We start from the raw sequence: 19,893 nt of genomic DNA on the forward strand, positions 1-19,893 counted from the left end.
AAATAACCGTTACAGTGCCAATTACACGCTTTTCAATCCTTTAAAAAGTGTATTAAATATTTTAATTTCATTTTCGTTTTATTCACCACTTTGCATATATTAATGCGGAAAATGCTTCTGCAATGTGGCACATTTTGTCTCTGTTTCGCAAATTTGGCATCACATCAACTTGTTAGAACTTGAAGGTTGTATTTAGTCATTCAACTCGGACATGGCTTGGCAACCAAAACAAACACATGACAACGGGCATTGTCTGTTCTCAAAACATCTCTCCGTTGCATGTCGAGAATTGTAAATTTTTGTTTTATGTTTAAAAAGTCTGCATGCAAATAATAACCTTATATTCTGCTACTCGTATACAATATAAATTATAGTCTACTTATATGTAAATATATTTTGTAACCAAGTCTCTTAAATGTTTTAGTGTTTCTAATATCTATTTAGTTTCCAGCAAATGGTAACTACCTATAGGTACCTACGATAGTGGATTCTTATCTATACTAATACTAGCTGCCCCGACAGACGTTGTTCTGTAGATAGTAAAAAAACAACTGTTTTATATTTCAAAACATCAAAAATTATTTCGTAAATATGCTCCCTGTTGTTAGAATGAAATTGTTTCACAGCGGAACTGTCAAACCGTGCGTCTTTAAATTCTCTCATAGAAAATATGTCCATACAAAACAAATATTGAAAATAAAAATATTTATGGGTCCCAAATCGAAATAAAAACTACCCTATCTCTCAAGTTGGACCAAACTGCACTCCATGAAGTAATCACCATTAAAATCCGTTCATTAGTTTAAGAGTCCATTGAGGACAAACATTGTGACACGAGATTTATATATATTAAGAAGATTATAAAGAGGAAAGATTTGATTGTTTGTTTGTTTGCATTGAATAGGCTCCGTAACTACTGAACCGATTTGAAAAATTCTTTCACTGTTGGAAAGCTACACTAACCCCGGGTGACATAGGCTATTTTATATTTTTTTTTAAATTAAGGATCCTTGCTAAAATTCCAATAATGTAACCCGAGGTGTAAAAAAAATACCTAAAATATTTTTTACATCGCATGGCTCTGCAGAACACATAATTATTTACAAAAAGTGTTGCGACAGCGTATTATGTTATGAGTGTTCTTTTATTTATATCATTTTTATTGGTATCAGTTATTCAATATAAAATATACGTAGGTATATCTGTTTAGTACTTGCATAATGAGCCTTATATGTGCGAAGTGATTGCAAAAAATAAGATTTGAAATACCTTATAATGTTTGAATAAAAACAAATTTTACAAACGCGCAACTCTGTTGTGATGAAAGTCTTTTTTGTTATATTTATAAAATGTTTATGATATTACGATATAAGTTTGTTTTTGATAAGGATATTATATCTATCTTTGATATGTATAAGAATAACATCTATACTAATAAATGGAGAGAAGTTTTTTCATTTACACTGTAAAAACTACTAAACCGATCGGAATAATACTTAAACCATAAGATGCAGCGTGTTTCTGAGAAGGTTTAAGTAAGTAAATAATATATGGTGATAACTTTATCCGTAACCTATATTTTTTTACTTATAAATACGTACTTATATATTCGCTATACAAACAATTCAGTCAATAACATTTCATTACATATTGCAATTCATACAATAAGCGGGGGAACTTAATATATGGCAAAACAACGTTTGCTGGGTCAGCACTTGAAGTATTAAATTTTTGTATGTATAATAGTGAGGACAGTACCTGTGTCTCCGAAGGATTCCCCGACGCGCTGGTGATCCACTGGGCCCTGCCGCATCATTCTCTCTCTTCTCTGAACTCTTGAAAAGCTTCTTAAACGCAGCAGCAACCTTTTCCCTAGACCTCGACGTCATGATTTTACTAAACTTTCACATATAATTTGAGCACATTTACAATGATTTGTTTGACCAATTGAATGCCTGTCAAACGAACTTCAATAATGAAAATCGTTTTCACTGCACCAAGGAGTATTAAGTCGCTAACAGCTGGCTACGGACTGCGTTGCATCACTGTGCATCATTCCGTGCACAAAGAGATTGGCGTGCTACATGCCGCGGTGCACGTGTGAATATGTCTTAAGTTGTAAGTACGAGGGCAAGTGATCGTAAGTAAGTAAGTCACTCAGCTTAGCCACGGGTGGTGGTAGATTTCACATGCTGGATGCAGTATTGTCACAGTCATAAAGCGAGAGGCGAGGCCACCGTCGTGTTAATGACCTATCCCTAGGTCGAGAACTTCACTCATAACAACGTGAGTCTTCTAGCCCTGTAACAAAGGAAACAGTATTTAGGTCAGCGAGATAATTATTCAGTAGTTTGACCGCCAAATCTCGGCTTATTTTTAACTACTTCTCTGTTGTGACTCAATATCCTACCAATTATTTAGCGCAGATAGTAATAATTTATTTGTTTTATAAGTTCTAGCTCATGCCCGCGACTTTGTGTATCTGGATTCGACTAAATCGTGCTCAGTTGGGAAGTATTTTAAATTTCTGTTAAATAATATGGCGTTTCCAGACGTGTGTTCGAAATTTATTATAGATCGGTTGAGTTTTTAAAACGTGAAAATGTAACAAAGAACGATCTAAGTTTCGCATTATTCTATAAGATAATAAATAATTGTTAGAAAAAATAACTAAAATACATGCTTTTAAATAAACCTAAATAAAAAAGTAGAAACTAATTTTAAATAAGTTAGCACAAAATAATGTATTTTATTTTATGTCAGGCGCACTAAACTAATAAAGCTGGACTATTTTCATCAGTTGTCTAGAAGCAAGAGGCTCTATCTAGACGTTAAAATTATCTAAGGTCAAAATGTCCAAACAAAACAACAAATGAAGAACAAGAAAAATGGATTTTCTATAACTTTTCTGTTCCCTACTTGAACGTTAGTAATGGATTTTCATGCGACTATAAACTATTTCACCCGTATATTTTTTTACATACGTAATTTTATCGACACACTTTCATAGATTTCCGTTCCGCATCTACGTGTACTACGAAATCATTTTTATTGAGTACTAGCTGACCCGACAGACGTTGTTCTGTATATAATAAATAAAATAATGTTTCTATATGAATTTGTCAATAATATATCATAACATCAAAAAATATGCACCCTGCTGTCGTAATGAAATTGTTTCACAGCAGAACTGTCAAACCGTGCGTCAATAAATTCGCTCATAGAAATTATGTATGGACACATCAAAGGAAAAACAAATTTGTTGTTTTAATTTAATTTAGCAGCATTTTCCTATTTATTCACCTTTTAAACCTTCTCTGGACTTCCACAAATAATTCAAGAACAAAATAAGCCAAGTCGGTCCAGCCGTTCTCGAAGTTTAGCGAGACTAACGAACAGCAATTAATTTTTATATATATAATAATAATAATATACATAGAATTACATGAAAGAGAATGTGTTAGTAAAGTGACATCATAAGATAAGATCATTTATTTGTAGTCATGGGTATACATAGATGTTACAAATGACAAGAAAAGTTCTCCATTCCTTGCCCGCATGCTGTGACGTACAAACAGTAATTACTAACAAATCAAACAAATATATATATACACAATGACAGTTAATTGATATATATATCAATAATTGAAATTGGTAAAAAGTAATTCAACTAAGTAAAATGATTTAAAAAAAATGTTAATTGAGTGTTGTATCTGAAAGGAAGTCTTTTATAATATTCTTAATTTCATTGTACAATATCTTATTGCTAAGCACATTAAAAACACTATACTGGATGTTAAAAAATTCCTTACTATATATTGGTATGAAATAGTGAGAACTTAGAAGCATTGATTAAAAAATACTATAATAATATTCAAGTATATTCGCATAATATCATGTAGGTATTCGCATATATGTCTATATTTTCAAGTCTGACTTAAACCGTTAAAATCGGTACAGCCTTTTTGAAAATATAGAGTTATAAATTCAAATATTTTTATTTAAAATCAATTATTGAACGTCAAAAACTACCATTCGAAATAAGCAGAATGCCTCAGACCTGAGAAAAACGGGCGCAAGAAACTCAGTGGGCTTTTTTTAAATTTCGTTACAATATATTATGTAATATCGTACCATAAATACAGATACATAAAATTATAACACTCACCAATACATACAATCACATACACATCCACATACATAATATACACACACGCACACACACACAGCACATTAAGTTTAGATTACATATAAATCAATTTTTATTATGTAGTAGTTTTCTTTTCCTTAGTATATTATAATATTTACTAGCTGCCCCGACAGACGTTGTTCTGTAGATAGTAAAAAAACAACTGTTTTATATTTCAAAACATCAAAAATTATTTCGTGAATATGCTCCCTGTTGTTAGAATGAAATTGTTTCACAGCGGAACTGTCAAACCGTGCGTCACTAAATTCTCTCATAGAAAATATGTCCATACAAAACAAATATTGAAAATAAAAATATTTATGGGTCCCAAATCGAAATAAAAACTACCCTATCTCTCAAGTTGGACCAAACTGCACTCCATGAAGTAATCACCATTAAAATCCGTTCATTAGTTTAGGAGTCCATTGAGGACAAACATTGTGACACGAGATTTATATATATTAAGATGTTAAGGTCAACTTTTTTATTATTGCTATGGAAGAGCGGGGCCTACTACTCTTGCTAAAAGTAGACCCCAACACTGATATTGTATATTTTGTATTTTGTTGTAATAAAAATATTATTATTATAACGTAAATAAAATTCGAGTGACTTTTTGTGTCCAATTTTTATAAACATTTCCATGGAAAATATAGGGTGAAAAAAAACCAATCATTTTAATCTTGTCCGTATGTCTGTTCTATGTTTCAAGCCATATCGTTAACTGATATTTTATACAAAGTATTTTGTTTTAAACATTTAGGGATCCTCAGAAAAAATTAATACCAATCTCGTGAACAAGACTTATAAAAAATCAATTTGTAAGTCGCTATCGGCTAGCTTAGCTATCGAATTTATTGTCCCTTCCTGCCAAATATAGTTTTTAACTTTATCATCATCAATTCAGCCGGAAGACGTCCACTGCTGGACAAAGGCCCCAAACCCCCCCCCTCCCAAAGATCACCATGACGATCGGTCCTGCGCTACCCTAATACAACCTGTTCCGGCGATTTTGACCAGAATGGTCCATCTTGTGGGGGCCTACCACCACTGCGCCTTCCGGTACGTGGTCGCCATTCGAGGACTTTACTGCCCCAACGGCCATCTGTCTGTTTTAACTTTAGGAACAAACAGTTCCATAAAGACATAAAGGTATTTATTTTTTCAACATTGATTCTGTTATAATTCACTTTGGTGTCCATCACCACCGCTTCGGCAACAAATGGCGCTCTGAGAGAGAAGATGCGGCGCAATAAACTCTTAAAGCATTCTTTTCATAGAATAGGTTTAATATGCGACTGGAGCATAAACTTAAAATATACAGGCGTAGAGACAAACAACGAGAGAGAAGAAAATCTACAATCGAATAGAGAAAACCGAATCTATTGTGACTTTTAATTGTCAAGACTTTGACTGATAAGCTCTTTAGTTTTTGAAAATAAACCCTAAGCTAACGAACTCATTTTTTTATGATGATAAGGACCGAGACGGGCAGGACGTTCAGCTGATGGTAATTGATACGCTCAACCCATTACAATACAGTGCTGCAGGATTCTTGAATAACTCAAACATTCTGAGTGGCACTACAATTGCGTTCGTCAGTTTGAAACATAAGATGTTAAGTCTCATTTGACCAGTAATTTCACTGGCTACAGAGCCCTTCAGACCGAAACACGATAATGCGTACACTGTACCTGCACATTACTGTTGTGTAACCCATAATCTACCCGGCAAAGGAGCCTTTCACTGGTAAATGGGCATCGACAAAATATAATATGGGTCTCGCATTATCGGGCGGTGGTCTATACGCTTAGTATTTTATAAGTATTGGGTTGGAGATTATTTATTTATTTATTTATTGCTCCAACAGGGTGAACACCATTACAATTCCTTAACAGCTAACACAGATATAACTATTTAAGTGACACCCCAATTATAGGTGCAAATCGAGAACAATTATCAAACGAACACAAACAGAGTTTTAGCAAAATTAATAAGCAATATATATTAAAAAAAAGTATTTCAAAATTTTAAATTAATTAAAACTATAAGAAATTAAATTAAAATTAAAATAAATTAAATTCTTCCTATGGAAAAAGAGCTCAATTATGATTTATTTCACGATCACGACCATCTTAACCAAACAATGAATTCAAGCTCTAAATTCAAATTCAAATATTTTTATTCAAAATAGGATTTAAAATCACTTATTGAACGTCAAAAACTACCACCCATTCAAAAGAGACTGCCTCAGACCTGAGAAGAATGGGCGCAAGAAACTCAGCGGGCTTTTTTTTTATATAAATATGGATTACAATGTAATATCGTACAATAAACATTTATAATTAAAGAGCCTGAGGGTGTTCGCTTTATTCCCAGTCCGTGGTGTCATTAAGAAAGTCGTTTATGCTATAATAACCTTTCCCACACAAACGTTTTTTAACAATCCTTTTAAATTTCGTAATACATTTGTTTTGTTCATTTTCTGGGATCATATTGTAGAAGCATATACATCGCCCAACAAAAGTCTTACTAACTCGACCCAACCGAGTAGTAGACATAACAAGTTTATGTTTGTTCCTTGTGTTAACATTATGAATGTTACAGTTTCTAGAAAATTCCTCAATGTGCTTATGAACATACAGAACATTATCAAAAATGTATTGAGAAGCAACAGTCAAAATGTTTATTTCTTTGAATTTTTCTCTTAATGATTCTTTAGGACCTAGGTTATAAATCGCGCGAAAAGCCCTCTTCTGCAGCACAAAGATAGTATTAATATCGGCCGCACTGCCCCATAACAATATACCATAGGACATAATACTATGAAAATAACTAAAGTATACTAATCTCCCCGTATCTATGTCAGTTAACCGTCTAATTTTCTTAACCGCATATGCTGCAGAACTAAGCCTATTCGCCAATCCTCCATCCAATATGGGGGCCCCACTGCAATTTGGAATCAAGAGTAATGCCAATAAATACAGCAGATTCTACTGGTTTTACCACCTCTCCATTTAATAAAATATTCGCATCTACATTTTTGAGATTTGGCGCGGTGAATTTAATATATTTGGTTTTATGACTATTTACAATAAGTTATTGGCGCTAAACCAGTACACGATGTCAGATAGAGCATTGTTTACTTCGTCATATAAAACTTGGTTTCGTTTCACTTTGAATATAAGTAAGTGAATCCGCAAACAATACCACCTTGTGTTTTGGTTGTTCATTTATATTTATACAGGAAATTCTTTATTACTTTTTATGAAATATTTGATATTAAACGCTATGCTATGTATATTACAGCCATTTTACTCATTAATTTAAAATTGTTTCCGTTGAGATTCTTGTATATTCTTCTCACAAGCTCTACTTTTACCGAACATATAGTAGATTCAGTAATTTAAAAAGTGACGATTCAAAAGAGATTAGTTTTAGCCTAATTGAGTAAAGGCTGTAGACCGTGTTGCTGTGTGTTACATAAAAAATAACTTTCATTCGTTTTAAAAAATTCAAATTTCAAACACTATTCGAATGGAATCTTACATTAATTTCTTCAGTAGTAGCACTTAGAGACCCCGCAAACTGCAGACTTTTGATCGGCCGATAGTTTGGTTGGTTTCTTAATCAGTATGAAGATGTATGAGAGTGCGCACATTATAAAGATTCGGTATTGGCTGACGAAAAAGTTTGATGGGCTACACGATTGCCTTCAAACTGAACCGTCAGCAAACTTTCGGCCGACTGTTAAATCAGTACAGCGCTCTTCTAGGCGCGCACACCACCGATTGTTTAGTCGGCCAGACTCATCAATAGCCGATTTAAAACTAATAGCGAATCGTCCCTAAAACTGTTGGCCGATAGTTGTCTAGTGTGCGCACGTATCACAGACCCAATTGTTTAGTCGGGTCAGTGTGCGCACTTAACAGCCGAACTCAACCAAACTATCGGCCGATCGAAAGTCTGCAGCTTGCGGGGTCTCTTAGATATTCCTTTTGTGCTAAGTATTCAAGTTGATCTACGTCTAATAATAGTTTTTATCAGATGTTGCCTGGATGTGGCGCTGCGGGGGATAATAACATACAGATGCGATTATTTATAAGTTGTCAAGTCTTGCGATAATATTTACGAGATATAATGTTTTTATCATCTGAAAATCGGAGTAGTTTTTGAGTTAATCTCGAACAGACAGTTTTATACTATGTAGTGATTATAAATATCATAATAATTCATAATCATCAATGTCGAGCGTAACAGAAATTTGTGACGATTTCATTTTTTTTAATGTTGCCATACGTCGATATAGAAGTGTCACTTCAAAAAATTAATTAGAATAGACAATGTATTTAATAAACTTTAAACAGAAAACAGAGCTGTCAGTCGCCAGTCAGTACTGTGCCACTTAAAATAAAAACAACATGGCGCGTAACTCAAAATCGTCACGATTTGCTATAATTATTTTTAATGTTATTATTTACCATGATAAACATATCAATCTTCCCAAGCAGAAAAACTATGTGCTACTTAAGTATAGAAATAAGAAGAAAGTTCTAGAAATGCTAATTCTTAACGGGACGCCTATCGCCTGTATGTATTAACATACATAACCTTAAAATACTCGTATAAGAATACAATAACATTTATTTTGTTAATTATTTATTTTCCCAAATTCGATTAAGAGTTGTTTTTCATATTAATTAAATAAATACCACCGCTTAGCAGTATTCCATATAATCACATATCTCCCAGTATTCTTTTTAAGGCGACACTAAATGCCAGCGACCTTGAGCGATATGAGTTCACGGCTGCCGGCCCGCCGTCTATGTAACAAAGTCAATATTTTCAAAAATCTTGCGTGGAATTCAGTTTATATGCTTACTATCCTCGCTATTTACTGTTAATCTGAATAAATGAACATATAAAAAAAAGTACAAGCTATAAGAATAACTTTTCTGATAGAAATACCAAAACAATGCGTCGCGGCACTACAATTGCGTTCGTCAGTTTGAAACATAAGATGTTAAGTCTCATTTGACCAGTAATTTCACTGGCTACAGAGCCCTTCAGACCGAAACACGATAATGCGTACACTGTACCTACACATTACTGTTGTGTTACCCATAATCTACCCGGCAAAGGAGCCTTTCACTGGTAAATGGGCATCGACAAAATATAATATGGGTCTCGCATTATCGGGCGGTGGTCTATACGCTTAGTATTTTATAAGTATTGGGTTGGAGATTATTTATTTATTTATTTATTGCTCCAACAGGGTGAACACCATTACAATTCCTTAACAGCTAACACAGATATAACTATTTAAGTGACACCCCAATTATAGGTGCAAATCGAGAACAATTATCAAACGAACACAAACAGAGTTTTAGCAAAATAAATAAGCAATATATAATTAAAAAAAAGTATTTCAAAATTTTAAATTAATTAAAACTATAAGAAATTAAATTTAAATTAAAATAAATTAAATTCTTCCTATGGAAAAAGAGCTCAATTATGATTTATTTCACGATCACGACCATCATGTACACGAAGCATCCTTAACCAAACAATGAATTCAAGCTCTAAATTCAAATTCAAATATTTTTATTCAAAATAGGATTTAAAATCACTTATTGAACGTCAAAAACTACCACCCATTCAAAAGAGACTGCCTCAGACCTGAGTAGAATGGGCGCAAGAAACTCAGCGGGCTTTTTTTTTATATAAATATGGATTACAATGTAATATCGTACAATAAACATTTATAATTAAAGAGCCTGAGGGTGTTCGCTTTATTCCCAGTCCGTGGGGTCATTAAGAAAGTCGTTTATGCTATAATAACCTTTCCCACACAAACGTTTTTTAACAATCCTTTTAAATTTCGTAATACATTTGTTTTGTTCATTTTCTGGGATCATATTGTAGAAGCATATACATCGCCCAACAAAAGTCTTACTAACTCGACCCAACCGAGTAGTAGACATAACAAGTTTATGTTTGTTCCTTGTGTTAACATTATGAATGTTACAGTTTCTAGAAAATTCCTCAATGTGCTTATGAACATACAGAACATTATCAAAAATGTATTGAGAAGCAACAGTCAAAATGTTTATTTCTTTGAATTTTTCTCTTAATGATTCTTTAGGACCTAGGTTATAAATCGCGCGAAAAGCCCTCTTCTGCAGCACAAAGATAGTATTAATATCGGCCGCACTGCCCCATAACAATATACCATAGGACATAATACTATGAAAATAACTAAAGTATACTAATCTCCCCGTATCTATGTCAGTTAACCGTCTAATTTTCTTAACCGCATATGCTGCAGAACTAAGCCTATTCGCCAATCCTCCATCCAATATGGGGGCCCCACTGCAATTTGGAATCAAGAGTAATGCCAATAAATACAGCAGATTCTACTGGTTTTACCACCTCTCCATTTAATAAAATATTCGCATCTACATTTTTGAGATTTGGCGCGGTGAATTTAATATATTTGGTTTTATGACTATTTACAATAAGTTATTGGCGCTAAACCAGTACACGATGTCAGATAGAGCATTGTTTACTTCGTCATATAAAACTTGGTTCCGTTTCACTTTGAATATAAGTAAGTGAATCCGCAAACAATACCACCTTGTGTTTTGGTTGATCATTTATATTTATACAGGAAATTCTTTATTACTTTTTATGAAATATTTGATATTAAACGCTATGCTATGTATATTACAGCCATTTTACTCATTAATTTAAAATTGTTTCCGTTGAGATTCTTGTATATTCTTCTCACAAGCTCTACTTTTACCGAACATATAGTAGATTCAGTAATTTAAAAAGTGACGATTCAAAAGAGATTAGTTTTAGCCTAATTGAGTAAAGGCTGTAGACCGTGTTGCTGTGTGTTACATAAAAAATAACTTTCATTCGTTTTAAAAAATTCAAATTTCAAACACTATTCGAATGGAATCTTACATTAATTTCTTCAGTAGTAGCACTTAGAGACCCGCAAACTGCAGACTTTTGATCGGCCGATAGTTTGGATGGTTTCTTAATCAGTATGAAGATGTATGAGAGTGCGCACATTATAAAGATTCGGTATTGGCCGACAAAAAAGTTTGATGGGCTACACGATTGCCTTCAAACTGAACCGTCAGCAAACTATCGGCCGACTGTTAAATCAGTACAGCGCTCTTCTAGGCGCGCACACCACCGATTGTATAGTCTGCCAGACTCATCAATAGCCGATTTAAAACTAATAGCGAATCGTCCCTAAAACTGTAGGCCGATAGTTGTCTAGTGTGCGCACTCATCACAGACCCAACTGTTTAGTCGGGCCAGTGTGCGCACTTAACAGCCGAACTCAACCAAACTATCGGCCGATCGAAAGTCTGCAGTTTGCGGGGTCTCTTAGATATTCCTTTTGTGCTTAGTATTCAAGTTGATCTGCGTCTAATAATAGTTTTTATCAGATGTTGCCTGGATGTGGCGCTGCGGGGGATAATAACATACAGATGCGATTATTTATAAGTTGTCAAGTCTTGCGATAATATTTACGAGATATAATGTTTTTATCATCTGAAAATCGGAGTAGTTTTTGAGTTAATCTCGAACAGACAGTTTAATACTATGTAGTGATTATAAATATCATATTCATAATCATCAACGTCGAGCGTAACAGAAATTTGTGACGATTTAATTTTTTTAATGTTGCCATATATCGATATAGAAGTGTCACTTCAAAAAATTAATAAGAATAGACAATGTATTTAATAAACTTTAAACAGAAAACAGAGCTGTCAGTCGCCAGTCAGTACTGTGCCACTTAAAATAAAAACAACATGGCGCGTAACTCAAAATCGTCACGATTTGCTATAATTATTTTTAATGTTATTATTTACCATGATAAACATATCAATCTTCCGAAGCAGAAAAACTATGTGCTACTTAAGCATAGAAATAAGAAGAAAGTTCTAGAAATGCTAATTCTTAACGGGACGCCTATCGCCTGTATGTATAAACATACATAACCTTAAAATACTCGTATAAGAATACAATAACATTTATTTTGTTAACTATTTATTTTCCCAAATTCGATTAAGAGTTGTTTTTCATATTAATTAAATAAATACCATCGCTTAGAGAGAAGAAAAGACAGTATTCCATATAATCACATATCACCCAGTATTCTTTTTAAGGCGACACTAAATGCCAGCGACCTTGAGCGATATGAGTTCACGGCTGCCGGCCCGCCGTCTATGTAACAAAGTCAATATTTTCAAAAATCTTGCGTGGAATTCAGTTTATATGCTTACTATCCTCGCTATTCACTGTTAATCTGAATAAATGAACCTATACAAAAAAGTACAAGCTATAAGAATAACTTTTCTGATAGAAATACCAAAACAATGCGTCACGCCATGCCAAAAAACTTGTTTAACTTCAAAGAAATGTGGTAGTTCAAAAAGGCTCGGCAGTGTTAACTATAACCAACAGCAAGCATTAGCAACCTACAAATAAGACTTAAGGATATGTGTAACAGGATTAAGTATTGTTCATAGCTCGAAATGCTACACTTTCACCACAAAACTTGTCTAAAAACACCATGTTTGCATGTTTTCTGCTTACTCTTCGCCTTAAAGAGATAATAAAAACGTAAAGTAGTGTGTGAACCCTTATATCATTTATACATCTGCATAAACTATGACAGCTGTGAAAACTTCTAACAAAATTGAGTTTAGAACTAACCTGTATTTTGAGCAATTCACGCACACTAACATAAAGTGTCTTACGAATCGGGAGTGTAAGACGTAGCTTGTCGCGCACACTAAAGTAGTATTCCTGGCTTGTTTTTTTCGGTTTTCTATTTTTTTTATTGAAAAGGAGGACAAACGAGCGTACGGGTCATCTGGTGTTAAGTGATCAGACTACAATCTCTTTTAACAGCAGAGGAATCACAGGAGAGTTGCCAGCCTTTAAGGAAGGTGTACGCGCTTTTTTTGAAGGTACCCATGTCGTATCGTCCCGGAAACACCGCGCAAGGAAGCTCATTCCACAGCTTTGTAGTACGTGGAAGTAAGCTTCTTGAATACCGCACTGTGGAGGACCGCCAACCATCCAGATGGTGGGCATGATATCCTAACTTGTGGCGTATCGTGCGAAGGTGGAATTCGGCGGCAGGAATCGGGTGAAACAGCTCTTCGGAACACTCCCCATGATAAAGCGGTAGAAGACACACAATGAAGCCATGTCTCAACGCAACGCCAAGTGATCCAGCCGTTCACTGAGCACTGGGTCCCCGACAATTAGAGCTGCTCTGCGCTGCAAGCGGTCAAATGAATCGAGCTGATTCTGGGGTGCGCCAGACCAGAGATGACAGCAATACTCCATGTGTAGCCGGTCCTGCGCTTTGTACAGCGCTAGATTGTGGGCTGGCTTGAAGTATTGCCGTGGTCTATTTATGATCCCCAGTTTCTTCGAAGCTAATTTGGCTTTACTCTCCAGATGGCCGCGGAATTGGCAATTGTTCGAGATTTCGAGACCCAGTATTCCGATACTAGGCGAGGCTATAAGGGAAGTGTTGTCGAAGAGCGGTGATACGACAAATGGGGTTTGATGGACTTGAGCCTTCTGGGGGTTAAATTGGACAAGGTTCAATGAGTTTCTCCCGATACTGGTCGACGATTTCCCGAGAGAGACCTGCATGGCCGGTGTATACGGCATCACCAGTGCTGTCGTTTGCATAGCAATGTAACCAACATATCATTGATATGCAGAAGAAACAGCGTGGGAGATAGCATACAGCCTTGGGGCACTCCAGCGTTCACGGACTTCGGGTTCTAGCAATAACCGTCGAAAACAAAACGTTCGTTCATTGCTATGCCTTATTACGAGGTGCATGTGATAATTATTTAGAACTACAAATTTGTTTAGTAACTAAGTCGCATGTAACGCAATTTAATTAAATAAATAAATAAACCTTAGAGCATTCTCCCAAATAAACGCCGGCAACGCATCTCTTGACGGTTCCCTAACCACTTTCCGTCACATGAGCCTTTTGCCTGATGTCTCCCTCTTATAAATCTATAAAAAAAATTGAAGTGAAACCAATTAATTAAATTTTTTTCATAAATACTGTACTATAGTCGTGGCAGAAGTTCTTTAAATGCTTTATCATAAAAAGAGGTCTTTGAGGAGAACCAAGTCCTTAGAAAATCTTAGTTGTGGTACTGTAAGCTATCAAATTTATCCACATTTATTAGTTAATTGTTCAATATCTACAAGTTATAACTATGAACAATATGCATATTATTGTTATCACATAGTTAGGAAGTATGTATCTCACAAGCCGGATGGCGATTTTATCACAGCATCCCATGCAACCATGTTTATAAGGGATTGATAAGTGAAGTCAGTAAATTATTTTATGTGGATAGTAGGTACTCGCTTTTATAACAGTATCGCCGAAGATATACTTGTCTTGCCAGATAAAATATTTACAAAAAGTTTGAAGATATATAGTCAATGAAAAAAAGTATGTTCGGGTTTCATTAAAAGATTTCAACATTAATTCGGTTTATAGATATGAGTTAATATAATAAAAGTGCATAGATTTACCCTTAATGCTATTATGCACCTACCTATATTTTGAAGCCTACTAGAATTTCTTACAATCAATCCATTATTTCTTATATTAAAAAAATTAAGGTGACAATTTTTGTGAACGTATGTTGAATTTTCATAAATATACTGACAATGAACAGTAATAACATTTATGAACCATCAATAAGTACCAGGAGATCATAACAACACTAATATATTAATAATTAAACTAGCTGGTACGCATGTACTGCACGCATGAATTAGGTAAGTAGTTTGTTCTGCACTCAACAGTCTCAACGATAAACGATAACAACACTATGGTATACATATTATCTACATAATATTATGCTGATTCTGTCCGGAGCCCGCACGTGTCCAAACTATCGTCCACGCATCAACAGAACTATTTATAGTTCAACAATTGCTCTATATCGCATTTGAATACACAGTTATTATATGTAGAATTAACTTGATGTATTTGTTGTTGGTTTCTTTATGTTCATCTACGGCCGTTCCCAATATTCAGACTATCTCTTACTTGAGATAAAAATCGTAACTATCGTTAACTTTTCTGTCCCAATAAACTTATCGACAGTAACTCAGCTTATCCGTGCACGCTGTCTGTTAATGGGACGACGTATAGCAGATAGCTTACCAGCGATATAAAGTTTGTATGGATATTGCAATTCACGCGTCCCAATGTAAGGCGATAAGAATGACTTATCGGTTATATTAGGACAGCTTCAGATTATTGACAACTAATTACTGACAGTAGAAGGTAGTAATTTATCCCTATCTGTAGATAGTATATTGGGAACGGCCGTAAATGAACATCATACATACATCATCGGTACATCTAAATGAAAAAAAGGAACTCTTAAAGAAGCTAATTTTGTGTATTACTTCTTAGTAAATCATCGAATTTCGATTTCGAATGAGTAGATCCGTAGGAGAACCAAAGTCACCGACGTAGCTCAAATGATTGCCAAAATGAAGTGGCAGTTGACAGGGCACATAGCTACATTGACAGATAATTTAATGTGGAAAATAAATATCTAATAGTGTCCTGAAATAAAAACAAATTATCCCAAAACAATATTTAAATAGTTTTTTGCTTTTTTCTACGTGGTCTGTAGTATTTATTTTCGAAACTTTTTCTTGAACTATTTAGTATAGTTATAGAATAGTTCATTTTAAATTAAAAATAAGTAAATTAATTAATTTATTTATTATAGACACACATATAAGTTATTCTAAGTTATACAATAATAAGAAACGAGAAAGCGACCATGTACCGGAAGACGCAGTGTTGGTAGGCTCCCCAACACAACGTCTGACAAGATGGCCGGAATACGTTGAATGAGGGCAGCGCAGGACCGATCGACATGGCGATCTCTGGGGAGGCCTTCGTCCAGCAGTGGACGTCTTCCGGCTGAAATTATGATGATCGAAGAAGCCTCTGGAAATTAGGTTCGTATTCTAGAAGTCTTAATAACATAAGCCATTATCAATTGTTTTTGTTTGCAGTCAGCCACGCTTTTAGCTCTTTAGTATTTTAAATAAACCACTAGCTAACGCACACATTGATAACTTATAATTGGTCACGCATTAACGGGCTGTGGTCGTCTATAAATCAAATCTCCTTTTATTTCTATTATGTTTAAGTTTCATTTTAATTTTAAGCTGTAATATATTTTGTTTAAATAAGTTTACTTTTGTTAATTACACATTTTTTAGCTGCAAATAAAATATTTTATTATTGTTATTATTATTATTAAATCAAAATCACTTTATTCACATAGGTCACGGAAATGATATGTACAATTGTATAGTGTATAGTTTCTGTACTATTCTAGGCATCTGTAGGTCTAACTAAAATAACCTTTTCACTTCTCATGCTCTGAAATTGCTTATTTGTGCACGATATAGGCTGCACAAAATCGATTTTTGTGCACAAGTGCATAAACGTATCTACTCATAAATGTAAAGGCAAAGAAAATGAGCCATACAGCCAAACACAATCAAAAGTTCAGAGATAGAATTTGTTATTTTATAATATATACTTTAATTTATTTGCCTCAAGACATAAAATATATTAAAATTAAAATACGGCAGGTTATTTAATTAATTCAATAGTAGGCTGTATAGGTCTGGAGCCCAAGCCTAATCAATGCGTAAGATTTAAAAAAAGCGGCGGGACAGGTCTTGTTTTTTCGTGCGTTTATTAATTTCTTCAAATTTGCTAAAATTGTTAAAAATGCCCATGTTATACTACTGTTTTATTTCCTCGCAATCGATATGAAAAACAGAGTTTATTACTCGTCCACAAAACCTTTTTATCCTCGACATTGCTATCAGCCCTCGCCTTCGGTTCGGGCTGCTAAAATTCTCGGGTAAAAATGGTTCGTTTTGTGCACTCGTTGTAAAATCTACTATTAAACACACATCGAAATTTCGTTGTCCATTTATATGCATCTATGTAGAAACATCGTCAGTCATGACTCTTGAGTTACCTATACTAAAACTAATGCCACTAGAAGCGTAGGTAAAAAAATCAAACTTTAAGTCACTTTACTCAATACAATAAAATGTTTTTTTTTTTCATATATCAGTAATTGTAATTCATCTAATTATTTTTTTTTGGACCTTGTTATTAGTATTAATTTTATTCTAAATTATTTTTTTTATTTCAATTGTATTTTCTATGGATTGGTTATGCCTGAAATGAATGATTATTATTATTAATATTACAATGAAATTCGATTAGAAGCAAGGAAAAAGTAAAACAAAAAACAGTGAGGGAAAAATCTGAAATTAGTTAGTTTATAGACAATCTTAATTGCGATTTTAATAATTGAAGCATTTATGAGAATTTAATTAAAGGTAAATCGTGTGCTAAGTTTGTATTTCGACTTCAATCCGACTATATTATTGTTAAGTTTGTATTTATCTACTCCATCAGAGCGCAAGATGCGTTTTGTTTTGGTCTGTCACCACAGCTGTAGCTATTTTGATATACACTAAGGCTGAGATCTAAATCAAATCAAAATCACTTTATTCATGACACTTATGAATGTCAAAAAAAAATATTATTGAATTTACCGCTACTTCGTAAAGGGTTGAGCAAATGAGAATTGAGAAGAAGTAGCAAGAAACTCATTGCAACTCTCTTAAATCAAGATATAATTTTTTATCGTTTTATAAATCATTTTAATTAACATATCATCAATTCATCAAACATCAAACGAAACATTGACTATGTCTTACACGAAGTAAGTCAAAAAAGTACAAAAGTTATTGAGTACAGTAGCTGCATCATCCACACACACCAATAATAAATAAGGCACTTTGAGAGCATTTTATAAGCTTTCTATATAGCATACTTAGACTTTCCTCAGACTTTACTTACGTAAAACTTAGCTGAGTGTAAGCTAAGCATAATATTTGATCTCATTTTTATAGTTATTTTACAGCTGACATTATGCTTAGCTCAAGCTAAGACAACCCAATGCAAAAGTCAAGTTTGCGTTTTATCACAGTGTAAGTGTGATAAAACGCTAAGCTTTACTTACGTAAAGCTTAGCTGAGTGTCCTAAGCAAAGTTCTAAGTATCCTCTATAGATCTCAGCTAAAGTATTTGTTATTCCTGATATCTATTAGCAACAGTAAGGTAGGTACAGGTCACCTTAGTCTAGGAATTTAATCTTTTGAAGGATGTATAATCTGTATGATTTTGATGCAAGACATTGTATAGTAACTCTTCGCAGGTTTTACTCTAGCATTTACAATCATCGTTATTTATTAAATAAATAACTATTATCATTTAGATAAATATTCCAGGTCCAAGAAATAAATGGGACAGAAAACCATGTTTTTACCAACAAAACTCGGAAGTGTTAACAGTGTAGAAAGTGTTTCTAACGTCTTCAAAAATATTACCTACGTATTATAGTAGAAAATTATAGTATTCATATTAGAAAATTTTTTGTAGTAAATTATGAATAGGGACTACATATTTTTTTTTCATTTTGGATTACATTCATATGTGAGGGCAAACTTTACATAAGTAAGTAGGTATTAGTACTAGGGTAGCAGACTAGCAGCAACAATAAAGCTACCTTATCCGCACACATTTGTGTCAATTTATGACAGCGATTAACTTTAATTTGGGCCCATAATGCATTGCAAGAAATTATGATATTGGTTCGTTTTAATGTTGTGATTAAGTTGACATTTTATAGCACTATTAAATAAATTAAACTTACTTTGTTATTTACTGTTGATCAGTATGTTTATATAGAACTAATATTTTAATTATAGGTATATAATGTCTTAAACATGTTAAAAAATTATACGTAAGAGTATTCAAAGATAAATAACTCACCCCCATTAGTAGTATCGTTATATGATAATAAATTCCCGTTTGTACATCCACACGATAACAAGAACCAACACACACTAGATAAAGATACTTAGTGCATTATGACAGTTCGACCCTAGATGGCGCTATGTCTTGACAAAGTCCAAACATTGATCCACGCGGACCTCGTACACATGTCGACCTATTTGTTCACGTGTTAGAGTTGAGAATTCACTAAATGCCTAGTTGACTCTTGATGACGTAATGCAGAGGGTGATTCGCCACTCGCCAGGGTAAATAGTAAATACAGCTAGTTATTCCGTCTCTACTATAATTACTACGCTACTACATGTTATTAATTATGATAAACAATGCTGACGTGCTTACCCTTTTTTACACCTACTGTTATAATTTGAATTGAAAGTGTATTTTTTTTTTCAATCACCAACAGACATGGGTTGGGCCTAATAATCCCTATTTATTTTCTAATGAAATTCTTATAACAATAGGCGTATTGAACCTGGGTTGCGGTGCTTGGTAGGTACAAAAGATCCAAATTGCAAACTTCTAAAGAGGTATAAAAATACTTACAACCGTGCCTTCAGATTCTTTAAGAGTCAAATCGTCCGTGCGAAATCGAAGCATGTAGTCAATTTTGGCGAGCAGCTTTCTAGTTACCCGACTGGAAGACGCAAGTTTTGGGCGTTGTTGAAAGCTGCTCTTAATAACTTTTACCAGTCGTCCC

At 34.0% G+C, this 19,893-nt stretch overlaps 1 protein-coding gene across 1 annotated transcript in view; it reads right to left on the minus strand.

The window, feature by feature from the left end:
• The window catches only part of LOC126968997 (ubiquitin-conjugating enzyme E2Q-like protein 1), a 35,515-nt gene extending 16,256 nt beyond the window's left edge, over window positions 1–19,259 (minus strand). The window contains exons 1-2 of the mRNA XM_050814262.1: window positions 19,173–19,259; window positions 1,759–2,301 (exon numbers count right to left, since the gene is read on the minus strand). Of these exons, the coding sequence (XP_050670219.1) occupies window positions 1,759–1,889 (131 nt within the window). The 5' untranslated portion in view covers window positions 1,890–2,301; window positions 19,173–19,259. The remainder of the gene's footprint in view (window positions 1–1,758; window positions 2,302–19,172) is intronic.
• Window positions 19,260–19,893: the final 634 nt, after the last annotated feature.

Source organism: Leptidea sinapis, chromosome 17, assembly GCF_905404315.1.
Source record: "Leptidea sinapis chromosome 17, ilLepSina1.1, whole genome shotgun sequence".
NCBI classification, from domain to species: domain Eukaryota; kingdom Metazoa; phylum Arthropoda; class Insecta; order Lepidoptera; family Pieridae; genus Leptidea; species Leptidea sinapis.